Source organism: Sarcophilus harrisii, chromosome 4 (assembly GCF_902635505.1).
Source record: "Sarcophilus harrisii chromosome 4, mSarHar1.11, whole genome shotgun sequence".
Taxonomy (NCBI): domain Eukaryota; kingdom Metazoa; phylum Chordata; class Mammalia; order Dasyuromorphia; family Dasyuridae; genus Sarcophilus; species Sarcophilus harrisii.
In genome coordinates, this window is record NC_045429.1 from 283,899,091 (window position 1) to 283,915,998 (window position 16,908).

The 16,908-nt window shown below is 42.5% G+C and overlaps 1 protein-coding gene across 2 annotated transcripts; it reads left to right on the plus strand.

Annotated features, from left to right (window-relative positions):
* Positions 1-462: 462 nt before the first annotated feature.
* On the plus strand, positions 463-12,123 carry BAK1 (BCL2 antagonist/killer 1). Of its 2 annotated transcripts, XM_012548977.3 has the most exons (7): positions 463-716; positions 5,467-5,536; positions 6,005-6,140; positions 7,612-7,755; positions 10,373-10,553; positions 10,740-10,774; positions 10,932-12,123. In XM_012548977.3, the coding sequence occupies exons 2-7, from the start codon at positions 5,488-5,490 to the stop codon at positions 11,041-11,043; spliced, it is 657 nt and encodes a 218-aa protein (XP_012404431.1). In that variant the 5' UTR covers positions 463-716; positions 5,467-5,487; the 3' UTR covers positions 11,044-12,123. The 2 variants fall into 2 exon arrangements, with proteins under 2 accessions (XP_012404431.1, XP_003769014.1); XM_003768966.4 differs by having other exon boundaries at positions 465-716; positions 10,740-11,022.
* The last annotated feature ends 4,785 nt before the right edge of the window (positions 12,124-16,908 follow it).

Below are 16,908 nucleotides of genomic sequence, written 5' to 3' on the forward strand. Positions count from 1 at the left end.
ACTATTATTATTGTCATTATCCCTCTAGAAATGGGGACACAAGGGACTCAGACTTGCGTTCCATACAACTTAGGTACAGCCTCTGTCCACGGAGCTTTGACTTCCTGAGAGAAGTGGTTTGGAGATGGACTGAGTGGGGAGAAGCTGAAGCTGAGACAAGGAGAAGGGGTAGCTTAAAAAAGACAGATAGTGAGAATCACGTCTTCCCTCTGTTTTTCTGACCAGAACTAAAGTCTTGGATTGGGAGCCAGGAGGAGATGATGCTACTGACTGGTAGTTGAGTGGGCCTTCAGGCTCCCAGCCTTCCCTCCCTCTACACTGAGCTAGAAGGCTGAAGGCTCTCCTACTAAGGGGAAGCATGTCAATAGCCATCAGGACCCAGATGCTCCCAAAAAAGAGTCCTCTAGAGGGAGCTCACCAGCCCCCTGCTCAGCTCCACCTTAGCTCTGTGATTGGATCTAAGCTGAACAGGAAAGAGATGCGTCTGGGAGCAGGCGGATGGACTAACCCATTGCTCCTTGCAGCGGCCGGCTGCTGTTGCTGCCGCTGCTGCTGCTGCTGCTGCTGTTGTCGCTGTCGCTGTCGCTGCTGCTGCTGCTGTTGTCGCTGTCGCTGTCGCTGCCCCTGTCGCTGCCGCTGCCGCTGCCGCTGCAGGTTCCTGGAAGCTGGGGCCTTAGGGTTTCTGTTCCTGGGTACACCGGGACAGCAGTCCCAGGGTAAGTCCCATTCTACCACCCCCAATCCTTTGAGACCTGGGATACTAGGCATTGAGTCTCATTCTGTCCACACCCTGTCCAGGACCTCTACATGGTTATGAGAGCTTTAGTGGAAGAACCTCCTGCCAGAATATAGGAATCACCCTTACCTGGCCCAGGGAAAAGCTCTCCAAGGTGGGCCATTGCAGCTAACCCCATGGTTGGGCTTTTCAAGGCCCTGCCCTGGCCATCAGCTATCTGGGCTGTAGACTGAGTTGGGGTTCCTTTGGGTAATCTGCCTGACTTTCCTATCCTCTGGCTCCAAACTTGTGAAGCTCTCAGAATTGAGGCTTCCTGGATCTGTTAGATTGCATTCCCAAGAAAAAGCAGGGAAATTCTTTTCTCATAGCCAAAAAAAGGTACAGGTTATTGGGGAATGAAAATCCCTAGGCTGGCCATTCCTCCTCAAATGTCTTTTTCTAAACTGCTATGAATCCAAAGGAAGAGAAATATTGATGTTAAGTAGGGACATTCTGAGACTTTAAGGCCAAGACCTCTCTTATCCCCCAAAACACACTCTTAAAAATCAGAGCTAGGCCTCTGGTAGGGGAAAGGGTGGTATTTCTTATGTAGTCACTGGATCTGAAACTATTTCTTTGGAATCAGCCCCTGATGGGGTCCTGAATCCAAGGGCCTCAGCAGTAAAATATGTCACAGAATCCCAGGGAAGCTGTCTGCTTCTGATGGGGAGTCAGATTTAGAGTCCAGTAGATTGGGGTAGCGGGGAAGAGGAAAGAGAGCCTTATCAGAATGTGTTACAAACTTCTACAAAGCAGAATGGGGGTGGGTGTGCCAGGCAAACGTCTGTTTTGATGAGACCTGGTTGTCATATAACTCTCCAAATCTTAACATACTTCACTACTAAAGTGTATGTTTGGTGTGAGAGGTGAAAAAGAAAACTGAAAGTAGCAAGTAATGGAAGAAGAGAAAACAGAGCCTCCAGGTACCGAGCCCTTAAATTGGGGATACCTTAGGAAGCAAAATGAAAGAGGACTCCTAAAATGACCCTGAGCCTGAAGGAGTCTAGCATAGGTGGCAAAGAGAATCCTGAGTAAAAGGAACAGGATTCAAATCCCAAGTCTCACCTATGTGACTTTGGACAAATCCCTTAGATTCTATGGGCCTAATCTAGGGTCCTATGAAATAAGGACCTTCAAAAATTAGGACTTTGTTGGGGTGGGGCCTGGGGTTCCCTCTATAGATTTAGCCCCAAGGATACAAGTAGGAGGGCAGAGGTGCAGTTTTGTAAAGGCTATGATGGTAGCTGCTGGGGGCTTAGAGCAAGATACTGAAGGAAAAACCTAAACTGAAAGTAAACTCATTTCCAGGAAATTCTTTCTGTTCCTTCCTCATTTGGAGTTCAGAGAGTGAGGTGCTAAAAGTCAGAGAGAGAGAGAGAGAGAGAGAGAGAGAGAGAGGAGAAAAAAATGGGATGAGTGGGGAGGTAGAAAGCAGGAAGTTGACAAAGTGGTAGCACAGGTGCATGATGGGTGACATTAGCAGGCCAGGCAGGCAGCGTGGGTCAGAATGGTGAGGGTATAGAAGCATTTCAGGCAATTCTTCCTTCAATCACACCTAAGGCTTCCTGGCTTTAGAGAAAAGTTCTCTGATTTGATTCCATGGACTTCTTTGTGGAAATTCTAACCTCTTATTAGCAGGTTGTCAAAGTAACCCAGGATGGTGGCAGAGGTACCCTGAGGATTTTCAGAGGGCAAAGGGAAGAGGAATACAAATTCCAAGGGTGTTCTGTCCTCGACTGCTTTTCTTGTATTCTTAAGCCTAAAAGAAATTACTAGACTTGGAGTCAGAGAGCTTGGCTTCTAGCTCTATCTATAGAGCTAGGATACTTAGTACTCATTCAATCCACGGTATTTCTCTGAGGCTCAGTTTTTTCTTCAAAGAAAAAAGGGGAAGGGAGAATTGTAGGTAGGTGGTGTAGTGGACAGAGCACCAGCCCCGAAGTCAGGAGGACCTGAGTTCAAATGTGACCTCAGACACTTAATGCTTCCTGGCTGTGTGACCCTGGGCAAGTCACTTGACTCCAGTTGCCTCAGCAAAAAAAAAAAAAAAAGGGGGGGGGGGGGAGGTGATTAAATAACATTTGCCCTGCTTGTTTAATGGGATGTTTATAAAACAGACATTTGTGAACCATAAAATATCTAGAACACCAGATTTGCAACCCTGTGATATAGGTACTATTATTATTCTCATTTTAAGTTGAGGAAACTGAGGCAGATGGAGATTACATGACTTGCCCAGGTCCATACAGCTAGTGTCTGAGGCTAGATTTTTTACTCAGGAAGGAGAATCTTCCTGACTACAAAACCTATCCACTGTAGCACCTACCCACAAAATGGGGGAGTGATCTTTAAGGTTCCTTACAGATCCTATAATCCAAAATGTAAGTTATTGTTGGTTATGTAATCATTATTAACCTTTTTAGTTACTAACATGGGATATAAATGTGAACCTGAGTCTGCTGATCCCAATTACACAGATGGAGATTTTAGGATACATTTTGCCCTGAGTGTTCATCTGTCTTCCTATCTCACCTTTACCCCAATATCCTCTATCCAGACCCCTACAGGGCAGTATTACAAAGATATCTATGGATGATTTTATAGGAAGGACATTTCCTGTCTACTTGTTGGCTGGGTGACCTTGGGCAAGCTTTTTTTTAATTTAAAAAAAAAATTTTTTTTTGGCTGGGGCAATTGGGGTTAAGTGACTTGCCCAGAGTCACAAAGCCAGGAAGTGTTAAGTGTCTGAGTCCAGATTTGAACTCAGGTTCTCCTGACTTCAAGGCTGGTGCTCTACTCACTGCCAAGCTTCTTAAATCTTCTCTCTTGGCTTCAGGCTCTTCATCCTTAAAGTGGAGATTATAATACCTGCCTTGTTGACTTCATAGACTTTACCAAGTTGTAGTGAGGATCTAGAAAGAGATGTATTGTATATAAAAATCTTTGTTATTGATATGCTGGGAAGTGGGAGCTGCAATTATCTATCAATCAGTCTTGTTAGTGAGGAAATCAACTCAGATGGTGCCAGTTTTTAGGGAGCCTGAAAGTAGATTATAAATTGAGTCATCCTTGCTAGGGCCCAACCACAACCCACAAGTATAGTAATTTTTGTAGCAATAAAGCACCATTCATTCAGCAATTTAACAAACATTTATCAAGAGCACTTGTTACTGTATATCCTGCTACTAATAATAAAGATAGATAAGATATAGGCCCATCTCTCTAGAAACCTGTAATCCATTCAACACAAGTGATTAAAAGATTTATGCATTTATCAAGGCAGCTAAGTAGTAAAGAGCTCAGATACTTATAAGCAAGTATCTTAATCTCTGCCTGCCTCAGTTGTCTCATCTGTAAAATAATTTGCAAAAATATTATTTTAATGATATTACTATTGTAGTATATGCACTAATATTAAATATAATACATTATAACTAAAATATGATGGTAAACATATTATTAGTAATGCTAATCATAGCAATAATAGGACTTATTTCCCATGAATAAAAAGAGATAATCTTTGTAAAACTCATGCAAACCTTAAAGCTGTTAGCTGTCATTATTATCATTTAAAAGGACAGAAAAATTAAGTACTAGAAAATATTATAACAGAAATGCCTGACTTGGGGGAGGAGATCAGAGAGAAGGTTAGAACTTCTCCATGACCTAAGGCAGGATGTGGAGAAGGTTACAGCAATGTGATACAACACAATAACAAGTATATGGTTTTTAGCAGCCCCCCACTCACCCATTCCCTATTCCCTTCTTTTCATGTTTCCCCTCTTTGCCTCCTCCCCTTGATGTTTACCAGATTTAACCTGGGTTGGAATGGAGTGTGATCAAAACCCTGGAAAAAGAGCTGAGATTATAATCTGAGGAACTGGATTCAAATTCAAATAGAATCTGCAATTTATTATCTACATGAATTTAGGCAAGTCCCAACTTTTCTAGGTTTCAATGGTGTGGATTATATCAGGCTTCTTAAACTTTCCACTGGCAAACTCTTTTTGCCTGAGAAATTTTTCTTCCACCCTAAGTGTATAGATATATAAAATAGGTATACAAACCAAATATTTACTGATAAATCATAAAGAAATTTATTTTAAAACAGTCTTTTAGTACACATATAATTTTACTATTTATTAAAGATGGAAGCAAATTTGCATGTAAATGACATGGATGTGCTTATTTATTTTTATATAAAGAATCTTGGTGGAATAATTGATATATTTTGCTTTTTTTACTTTACTATTGCCAAATTTTTCACAACCTCCCCACATTCAGTTTTACAATCCCGTATGGCTTCATAACCCACAATTTAAGTAGTTTGGGCCCAGAAGTCTACTTAAGTTTGTTCTTTTCAGTTCAGATGCTTTGATCTTATGCTTTACCCTGAGCCAGCATCCCTTCCCCTCCCCCACTACTGGTGATCTTTATCAAGAGGTTCAGACAAAGGGGACAAGCCTTGCTAGGCATGGTGATATAGGAACCACATAAAAGTCTGGGCTAGGCTAGGGCAAAAGGTGCCTCATCTTACACTTTAGCCAGTATGTCGCCATGTGTGTAGATAGGGTGTCTGGCTCATCTAGTGAACAGTTAAAAACCTCTGAACTAGGGACAGACACCCTTGCTCACTCTTGTTTTTATTTTCTTTTTCTCTCCCAACATCAATTAATCTCCTCCTCTTCCAGGCTGCTATCATCTTTTTCAGTATGGCTTCTAGGCAGGTGAGCCGGGTTCGAGCCCCTTCATCTACTGCAGGTAAGAGTATTCCTCTCCCCCTTCTAGGTCTAAGGAATACCTTCTGGGAAGAAGGAGAGTTGAGATAGAATTGGGGAGAGGAGAGAGAATGAGGGGGACCTGACTCTTGGCTTTTTACTCTTCTCTGATGGGGTTGTAAAGATGGAAGTAGTTAGGGGTTATCTTAGGGGTTAGTCACAAGGAAAATTCTCTCTAGATTTAGAGTTAAATCCCAGCTCTGCCATCTGCTGCCTTGCCCTGTCTGAGCCTCAGTTTCCTTGTCTGAATGGCTGGGCCAAGTGCTCCCTACCAGCTAGGACATTTTGTGTTCTATATTTTCAGACTTGTACTCTAAAAGATAAAAGGATGGCTTTAAGTCCTTGTAGAGGAAGGTAGAATAGGGAAGAAGGGTAGCATAGAAGAGAGAATGCTCCGTCTCCCTGTCTCCTACCTCCCACCTGAACCTAACACTGAGGATTTGGTTCACAGAGGAACAGGTGGCTCTACAGACTGAAGAGGTTTTCCGAAGCTATGTCTTCTATCGCCATCAACAAGAGCAGGAAAGTGAGGGAGATGCTGTCCTTGCAGACCCAGAAATGGACACCCTGCCACAAGAGCTCAGCAGGTGAGGGAGGGAAGCAAGTATATGAAGAAATGCAAAAACTTCTACATATGTGTGAATACCCATGCATATGCATACATGCACACACATATATAACTCCATTTTGTAATGAAATGGCCCTTTCCCTAGCTGTTAATTGAAGTTGTGTGTATTTTTATTGTGTAAAAAGTATTTGTGGTATATATTCTTTTTCTAAACACTTTTATGTATTTATCATGCTGCACAAGAAAAATAAATCAAAAGGTGAAAAAATGAGAAAGGAAAAAAAAACAAGAAAGCAAACAACAGCAACCAAAAAAGGTGAAAATTCTGTGGTGTGCTGTGTGGTACATCTTATTAAATTGTGTAAGTCAGCTAAGTGGCACAGTAGATACTAATACCAGGCTTGAAGTGATGAAGACTAGATTTCATATTGACCTCAGATACTTACTAACTATATGACTGAGCAAATCACTTAACCCTGTTTGCCTCAGTTTCCTCATCTGTAAAATGTGCCTCTGCCAGAAGGAAATGGCAAACCATTCCAATATTTTGTCAAGAAAATCCAAAATGAGGTCAAGAAGAGTTGACACAACTGAAATGCCTCAACAGCAATATTATTAAATTTTTTAAGGGGAAGGTGAGGATCAGGTTGGGGGGAAGGGGGTGGAAAAGCCACTACAAAGGAACCATGTAAGGGAAATGCAGAATTAGGAGGAAGGTATCCAAAAACCCCAAAAGGAAAACAGAACTAATAGATTAAACACTGGGAAAGACATATGTTGCTTAGGTTCTATCAATGAGTCTAGGACAGAGTCACCAAGTAGGTAAAGAATGGGAGTAGGGTAGAATAGAGATGAACTCTGAAGCCAAAAAAGGAGGGAATTGATTTGGTATACAGGTAGACAAATGGCCACAGATATGAATCTCTAAGGATCATGGCAGCTGGTTCCAGACTTTTCCTAAGATCCGTTTCTCTGAAGATTCTGAATACTTTAATTTTAAGAACTAGAGTAAGAAGGCTTTTTATCAAGAAGAGTGCCCAGTCAAGAATCTGATTTGGTGGCAACCATAAGGGAAAATAGGGGATATTTCTGAAGATCACTAGCTCAAGTGGACTAGAAATGCTAAGTGGTCAGAAAGTGAAAGAAAACCTCAGCCCAGGAGACCAGGGTTCTACTGGGAAGATTTTTGCTTGTTGTTTTTCTTTACATATATTGTCATGTATACATACAAACCCTCTTTGAGTTCCTCTCCATCTCATCTCTTTTATTTTTACCCTCCTCATTCATGCAAAGCTCTGCCCTCAACCCACTTCTCCTCTACCATCAATTTCCGGAACTCTGTTCTCAAAATTTGGGCCTCCTGTGTATTTATTCACAGATTCAGGTCTAACAGTTTGGGTGTGGAATTATTCCCTAAAGATGAGGGAACAAAGATAAGGGCTCTTCTTGTGGCAGTCCTGACATTCTCTGTTTTTCTGTTACTGCCCCAGCACCACAGAACAGGTGGGCCGACAGCTGGCCATCATTGGGGATAACATCATTCGCAGGTATAACTCAGAATTTGAGGCCATGCTGCAGCATTTGCAGCCCACCCCGGAAACTGCCTATGAGAGCTTCGTCAAGATCGCCTCCAGGTATCTGCTTCCCCCAATTCTTCCAAGGTCACTTTCAAGGAACCTCTCCTTCCTTTCCTTTCTGTGTCCTGTCCAGTCTCACAAGTGGCAACTTGTCTCCTTATATTGCTTTTGTGTTCACCTGTTACTTTGTAGCAACTCCCTTTCTGTAGTCCCACCCCCTGTGATGGTTAGAGTGAGTATTACTGTGTATCTTTCACTTGGAAACAAGATAGGCTTTTTCCTGGGAGGCTATTTCAAAAAATGCAGATCTGCTTTTTAGAGAACAGTTGTAAGGAAAGGCTCTTAAAAGCCCTATAGAAATGTGAGCAGTGACTGTTAGGAGGATAAGGATAGGTGGTCACTCCCTACAATTGACTCCATTTTGTTGTGGTTGTTGTTTTCCGTTTCCCCTGAGAAGGAGACCTCAGTTTTCTTTTTGACTCTGCCACTGACTAATTGTATGATAGGGGGGGGAGTAATTTCCTCTAACCCTTAGTTCCTTCCTTTGTAAGACTGCAGGGTTGGACTAGATGATTCTAAATCCCATGATCCTCTAAAAAACAGAGTTCCTTCTAGAATTTGTGACATAGAGATGGAATAGGAAGGATTGCTCTTAGTCTAGTTTACCTTGTTCCTTAGCAAGAAAGAAGAGCAGCAAGAAAGGTTGATCCCCAAATACTGCTGGTCCTAAAATCTCTTCAATCCCCTGAAAATAGAAATGAGGCAATACTGTGTTTGAGGTTCAACACCAAAAGATGAGATTGAGGAGAGCAACTGACACTAAATGCTCTTTGACACCAAAAGTTGAGATTCAATCCTGTGTTGAATTCACAATGGCTTTTGTCTTTGACAAAAGATAGGTTTGTTTATGAGAAGAGGTTATAGACAAAATGAAGAGGTAAAATAGACACCAGGAATAGTAAATATGAAATGGATTTCAGAAAGCATATAATTAGCAGGGAAGGTAGTTTTAACAATTAACATTGAGAAAATCAAGTTCTCCAGTGGAACTCACAATTAATCAGGAGAAAGAAAATACTCTGTGAAGTGGGAATATGCTATTGATTGGCAAATTAAATCCATAGAAGAGTTTAACACCTTCAAAGAGTTAGTTAGCTATAAGGAGAAAGACATCATGAGGCAAAGAGGCAAAGGCAACAAAGATGGTGTGGGCCACAGACAGATTTATAAAGAAAATTTAACCAATTTTGATATTTAACCATGTTGGATATTACTTGACTTTCTGATTAGATGCAGTAAGATGGGATTATCCATGACCTCCATGTGGGGGAGGGGGGCAGGTCTATAAGATTGAGCAGATCTCCATCAGTGCTCTTTCTTACTTGACTCGGGGAGTAATCTTATCAATACTTCAGGTTTTTTCTGCCAACCCCACCAAGTGACCCAGGACCTCATTAGCATGAAAGCTGCTGCTATGCTGGACATTTGAGGCGGGGTGAGCATTATATTAGAGCTGAGGTTAGGCTCAACTTTCTGAGTTCAAATCTGACCTCAGATACTTCCTAGCTCTTGATCCTGAGCAAATCAGTTCACTGTGTTTACTAGAGTTTCCTCAAATACACTGGAGAAGGAAATGGTAAACCACTTCAATCTTTGCCAAGATAACCTCAAATGGGGTCATAAAGAGTTGGCAGTGACTAAAATGACCAAATAACAACAAAAAGGCTACCTTATTTTTCTATTAGAGTTCAGTTTGTGATTAACATTAGGAATGAGAGATGTTTGTTGGCCTAGACTCCAAAGGTGGGCAGGGGATGTGATGCGAGTTATTCCCCATGTGTCATCCTCATTCTCTTTTGAGCTTCCCAGGACCTAACTTCCACTTCTGTCCTCTTTCTCCCTGCTCTCCCTGCGGGATGTCAGGCTAGCTGTGGTTCCTCGGCTTGCAGGTAAATCCCTTCTTCTCTGCCCCCATGCTTTAAGCTATCCTTCCTCCACTATTTCTCTTTCTGTTGGACATTCTGTACTGGGAGAAGTGGAAGTCACCTGGAAATAATAGGCAGGTTGCATGTCAGTGGGTGTAGAGGAGATATGGTCTCTGACAACCAGCCTGAGAGGTGGTCCATCTGTGGCCAGTTTTTTAACCCTTTGGGGTGAGCCCAGATGGTATCCCTCCAGGAGACCCAGGCCCAGAATTTTGTTTTATTAAAATGTAAATTCCTTGAGAGAAAGCATTGTTTCTTTCCTGTATTCTATCTGAATACAGGGTGCCAGGTGAATAATAACATGCAATTAATTAATGTTTAATTGAACTGTAGGACTCATCCTGAGGCTAAGTGGGCTTGGGTGAATAGAGGGAATCTACTATCTGGTTGTACTCCCTAATGGTAAAAGAACTGCTGTACCAAGATGAGAGCATCCTTTTAGGGCAACCTCTCAGCAGGTGTTGCTGTCCCACGCTGTGTCTGACTTTTAGTCTTCCTAGAAACTGACATAGATTCTCCCCAACTCCAAGAAGAAGCTTTTTGGTTAAAGATGTTCCCTACCTCCTTCTTTTAGGCTGCTGTGTTCTACACCTGGGCCACCTTCCTAATCCCAAAGGGTCAGAGGGGAGGACAAGGAGGGAAGGGATGAATAGAGAAGTCACTCACTTGAGGCTTTTTACCTCTCACAGCCTATTTGAAAGCGGCATCAACTGGGGCCGAGTGGTGGCACTGCTGGGCTTTGGCTACCGGCTGGCACTATATGTTTATCGGAGGGGTCTGACTGGCTTCCTGGGCCATGTGGCTCGCTTCGTGGCTGACTTCATGCTCCAACACTTTGTCACCCGCTGGATTGCCCAGAACGGGGGCTGGGTGAGCAGGGGCCCTAGGGCTAGGGAAGGTATTAGGGAATAGAATAGAGGGGAAAGGGTTAAGACAGGATGAATTATTCCAGAAATCAGGGGGTGGGCCCAGGGTGGCGGCCTGTCAGATTCTCCTTCCATCTTGCTCCTTACCCCCTCGTTCCTGTGCCTTCTGTGATGCCCATCTCGTCTCTAGGTGGCAGCCCTGGACCTCTCCAACAACTCCATTTGGTACGTGATGACAATCTTGGGGATGGTGCTCTTGGGTCGATTCATTATCCGAAGATTCTTTCAACCCTGACTCCAGGAGGGGGAGGCCTTTCATGAAGACACAGGCCTCTCCCATCATTCCTCTTCTTCTGAGCCCATCATCCCCTTCCTCCTCCAGGATGAAAAGGACAGCCCTGTGCTTCTGTGGCAGAGCAGCTGGACGGTGGTCACTCCAAGCTTCCAGGCATCTTTCTTACCTGAGAGCCGGGGGTACAGGTCCCCTGCCCTAGCCTTCCATGGTGCTTATAGGCTCCTCTCTTTGAGATCCATGTCATCGGGTCAGAGAGGAGAGCACAACTATATGAGCGTACAGCCTCCACCTCCTTCCCAAAATATTCAGACACACACAGACACACACACACAGGTACATGCATCTGTGAAAAGCCTCCAAAATAGGGCCATTTAACTTCTTGATTCATCTAGGGGAAAGATGATTAGAACTACTTATTTCTGAGAAGAGTGCTTTATTTTTTAATATTTTATATATATTTTTAAAAATAATTACTTAGATTGCTTATTACCTTCATCTCCTTTCACCTTCTCCCTTCTCAAGGCTTAGATCACTCTTGATAATGGGAGCATCATGTGAGTCAATAGTTATTAAATACAAATACCCCTCCCTTAGTGAAATATAATGTCAGAGCCAGAACTGGATTCCTAGACTCAAAGGAGCAGAGTTGGGAGGCCTTTATTTTACTGAGGGGAAAACTGAGGTTCAGGAAGGAGAATTGAAGATACTACTTAACCCTGCTTTTCCTTAGCCTTGATTAGGCTGCTCTTGTAACTAGCCATTCTCTCAGGTTTCTTGGGCCTGTAGGGACTTTACCTCCCCAAAAAGAAATTCCTCCCTCCCCCAGGTTTCTTGGCAACCCTTCAACTAGCTTGCTTCAGTTTTCTACTCTTCAACATTGCATTTTCTACTCTGTCCTCCCATACTTGTCCCAAACCCTATCACAACAATCCCTTGGACTTCCCTTTCCTTCTCTTTCTAACACACTCCCACCCTGATCACACCTCTATTTTTGTTAGGCTTCAAGATTAAATATAGAAGTTACTCCCTACAGGGTACTTAGGCCAAAGACTGGGAAGAACAGGGAGGGAGCTCCACCCTAATCCTATCTCTACATTTTTAGGATACTCCCTAAACTCACAAACAAGAGCCAGATAGGCCCAGGGCACAGTGTAATACCTGGGGTGGGCATAGGAGACACTGAAAACTCAACTCTGCTCCCCAATACTTCAGAACTGCCTACCTGATAGGTGTCCTTGAGAAGCATCTTAAAGCTATTTGATAATAAATGTGCAATCCCACAACTTCTGCCTTGCAAATTTTTATACACCTATCTTAAATGCCCCTGTAGGTTCTGTACTGCCTTCTTCATCCCTACTATCACCAGCCACTCATCATGTTCATGAAAACCCCCTAGCAAATATCCAAGAGGAGATGTTCTCAGGTTGATGAGACTTCAGCTCATCTGAACCCAAGTATAGAAATATTTGAGCTCCAGGTGGAATTAGACATCATCTGGTTTGACATCCAAAGAGGACTTGTCTGGGAGCATGGAAACCATAAGGAACAGATCTGAAATTTAAATTCAATTCTTGAGAGTACAGAATTCATAATCAGAAGAAAGATGGATCCAGTTCTTCTACACTTAGGACCTGTGAGGTCATTTTATGGAGGGAGAAACTGAGGCATAGTATGTGTTAGGATTCTTACAAGATGCTAAGTTGGTTGTCTAATTTTAGCATCATGCTTAGCAGTTCTCTAGCTCACTAATGTATTTAGTACTCATTGGAGTTCTACAAGATTCACAAGTCAGGATTCAGTCGAGGAGATTCACAAATCCGGAAGATTCACAAATCAGGAACCCATAATCCCACTCTTGGAGGAGGAGACAATTCATTCCATATATTCGACCTTTCTACTGGCTGGAGGCTTTTGGAGTCAGAGTTGAACGAGAGGCTGAAGGTGGCAGAGGCAGAGGCAAAGGACTAGCAGCAAGAGCTCTTGGAACTAAGGAGAGAGATAGGCCTCTAAGAAAACTAACCGGGCTATTTTGGAAGAGAAAATAAAGGATCTGAACTTTTAACAGCTGGCTGCATTTGAGGTAATTATTGAACTGGACTGAAACTAAGGCTGCCTCCAGAAGCCCCCCAAGATACCTGCTCTCAGAGAATGATTACATTTAAGAGAACATTACAAGTATGATCCTCAGTTCTTTATAAAATAAGAAGGTTGGACCAGGTGATTTCTAAGTTTTCTTCTCATTCTAAGATCCTAACTACAAATCCAGGGATTTTTACACTAAATCACACAGATTGTTCAAGTCAGCAAGACCAGAAATATTTAGACTCTTAACCCAGCCTACTACCTTTTATCTGAATGAAGGAGGAGAAAAGTGAAAAACCAGGAGGGTCTCATATCTCATTGGAAGAGGACCATAGAGTTCATCATAACTCAACCCACTTATTTTATAAGAGGAAACTGATCCTCAAGGTATCATGTTAAAGGATAGTACTGGATCTTAATTGTCCAGGTTCCCAGCCAAAGATTTTTTTTCTGCTTTATCTCACTGCTAATTCTTGTGGAATAGCTAAGTGGCACAGTGAATAGAATGCTGCGCTTGAAGTCAGGAAGACTCAACATCCTGAGCTCAAATCTGGCATTAGCTGTGTGCCAGCATGGCCAGCTGGCCAAGTCACTTTACTTTGGAGAAAAAAACAGCAAACCATCTTTGTCAGAAAAATCACAAATAGGGTCGAGAAGAATCATACACAACTGAACATTTCAGTTTGCATGTTGTACCCAATATAACTATACTAATTTGTACCCAAACAAGAATGCTATCACTAAAAATTAAATAGCAGATTGCTAGAGGACATGGTACACCCAACATGCTCCAAGAACTCCTGCCTCAGAGAGTCCAATGTGTCCCTTCAAGAATGACCAGACAATTCTATTCCAGTACTTTACTGTGTATCCATATTAGATTTTATAAAGCACTTTGTACAAAACAACCTGTGAGAGGCAAGCATTGCAAATTATAATGTCCATATTCAGAAGAGGAAATAGAGGTGACTGACCTAAGAGTCACCCTAGACAACTATCAATCTCCTGAGATTGTGACCTCAGAAGATCTTTAGTTGAAGAGAATAAGTTGAAGTATCTCAACTCACTCTCTTCAACTAAAGGTCTTCAACTTACATGCTTATAGTGAATTAAGGCAATTGGAGTCTATTAACTTCTATTCCTCAAGTTGCAAGATGTGTCCCTGATCACATGGTTGACTTGTTTAAGAGGGTGATGTGAAAGATTTTAGCCATGTCAAATCCCCAACAAAAATTTAAATGAGTTTCAATCTAGTAAATCTAATCAAAAAAGGAAAGGAAGGAAGTCAACTTGTGGTATAGTGAATAGAGTGCAAGGCTTAAAGTCAGGAAAACTCATCTTCCTGAATTCAAATCTACCCTCAGGTACTTACTAGCTGTGTGACTCTGGACAAATCACTTAACCTTGTTTGCCTCAGTTTCCACGTCTATAAAATGAAGTAGAGAAGGATATGACATTGGAAGGAATTTGGCACTCTACTCTCCAGCCCTCCAATCTTAAGAGAGAGAAGACCCAAGTTTGAGTTAGCACCTAGGTGAATCCAAAAGTGATAAGAAAAAGGAGGAAGAGGAGAAGAATTAGAAGAAATGCCTCCCCATCTTGTTCTGAAGAGTTGAAATTGGGCATATACAAAGTGGTGGAGTGTTAAAGTAGTTGATCAATAAAAACAAAGAAAAACACCAGTAAACTTCTCTATTCAGTTCAAGATTGCACAGAAAGACTGCCAGAAACCTTGTAAACACCTTGAGTGGAATGCACCAGGTAGATCAGATCTCTGGTAAATAAGACTGAAGCTAGAGCAGGCTCCCAGACTGAGCCCCCAGTTAGCTCCCTTAATGTCACTATGCAAATATGATGTAAACTGTCCCTGTTTTGTTTTGGGGGAAAGGGTTGGAAAGCCCCTTAATTGAAACCCCTCACAGATTTTGGGAGGGCCCCCACCCTCCTGTTCATAGGGAAAACTCCCAGATAGTATCTCCTCCTATTTAATTGGAGATCTTGGTCTGGGACATAATCACCACCCTCTATTGAAAGGTTCCCCAGCTCCAGGCCAAAAAAATCCAATATAATCAAATACTGTGTATTTGCAAATAATCCTAACAGGATTTTGCCCACTAAGAAAACTTTTTTCTTAGTGTAACTAACCCATTTTTGCCACAAACCTCATGCCTGTATTCATTGGGGTTTGCAAATTCTTTTGCAAAGCCTATGACTGTCCAGGGGACCCCATTGCTGTTAGGGGATTTCTCAACCCTCATTTCTCATACCTCAACATTTGGTGGCCCATTATGGAGATCTCCGAAATTGTGGCCAAGGTAAGCTTCTTGCTGTTGTCTATTCTATAGCTGGGTCACTCAAATACCCGGGAATATTTGGGCCATTGGGAGTTCCACACTCTAGCAGAATTCTTTGGCTGGGGATGCCCAACTTGGGAATTGCTGCATTTTAACAGAAGTACCCTTTAATCAGAAAACTTCTGTCACCTCTCCCTCTCCAAGGATGCCTGGAAGGACGGGGCATAAAATCGGGAAAAATCTGGGACTTGTAGCAAAATGGGACAATCCACCTCTGTCTCTATTCCTAAGGATTCTTCCTTAGGCTGTTTCTTAAATAGAGACAAAGTCAGTTTAAAAGATCTCAAAACTAAAAAGCTTAAATTAAAATGTCACTGCAAGATGCTGCCTAAATTTGCTGGAGGGAAATCAAAATTAGATACTAATCTTTTAAATAGCTCTCTCCTTTCCACTCTTCTAGAGTAGAACACAGGATCCCTCTGAATCCCTTTCAGAACCATCTCCTTATCAAAGACAGGATCTTATATTCAATAATATTTCTTTAATTCTATCCCCCTCACCTCCTGAACCAGATCCTGAGACTTCACAGACCCCATTCCTCAATGGGGACTCAAAGGAGTCCCATTCCTTTTTCTCCTCCTCAGGATCCTGATTCTAACCTCTGCCCCCTGAGAGAAGCAATTGATTCTCAGGGAGAGATATTCTTAGCAGAGGTGCCTCTTTCAATGTTGAATCTCCCAGACTAAGGAAAAACCTGGCCATTGCTTGAGGATCCCACCCAGTTTTTTTTGTTTGTTTGTTTGTTTTTTGAGGGATCTAAGGCATTGGCCTCCAATTTGATCTCCTGGGGAGATGTTAATATTAAACAATCTGTCCCAGATATACGGAGGAAGCTGCAGAAATCAGTGTTGGTCCCTCAAACTTCTCCCACTCAGCTGTTGGAGTCTTTAATAATAGGGAGCAAATTGCGGCAGAGGAAAAAGACCAAAAAAATAAAGTGAGAAATAGAGAACAGTCCCACATTTTGGCTACTGACATTTCCAGAAAACCTAGGGGTTTGTGCTTCAGGTGTCATGGACAGGGCCATTGGACCAAAACTTTCTGCCAAGGAAACTCCTCAGTCCTTGCCCTGAATGCAACCAGGAGGGGCACTGGAGAAGGCCTACAGGGAACAAGCTGCCCCCCACAATGCCCTGTCCTTCGGCAGGAATTTGGGGGTTGGTCAAGCTCCTCCTTGCTTCACCATTGAATTTCTTTTTGTTACTGTAGTCTCTCTCTCACCTCTACACTCTGGTCTCACTTTCCCCTTCCCCCATAGAATGGATATTGAAGGGAAATTTAAGAATTGTTTAGACACTTTGCCTCTGCCTGGCCAGCTTGGTGACCTGTTATTTAAATACTCGTTTCTTATTATTCCCTCCTATCCTGCTCCCTTATTGGAACATGATTTAATGGTGAAATTGGGGACCCAATTTTCTCTTCTCAGACTTCCAGGTGATCTTTTTGTGCTGCTCTCAAAGCCTTCCTATATTCCCTCTCCTACCCAAGAAGCTTTCCTAGATACAGCCATAAAAATCTTAAATTTTACCCTAAAATCCAAATTGATCTCTGCCCCTGCCCTGGCTCTATCTGACTTAGAAAAGCCATTCACTCTGTATGTAGATGAAAGGTGGGGCCAGGCCCTGGGT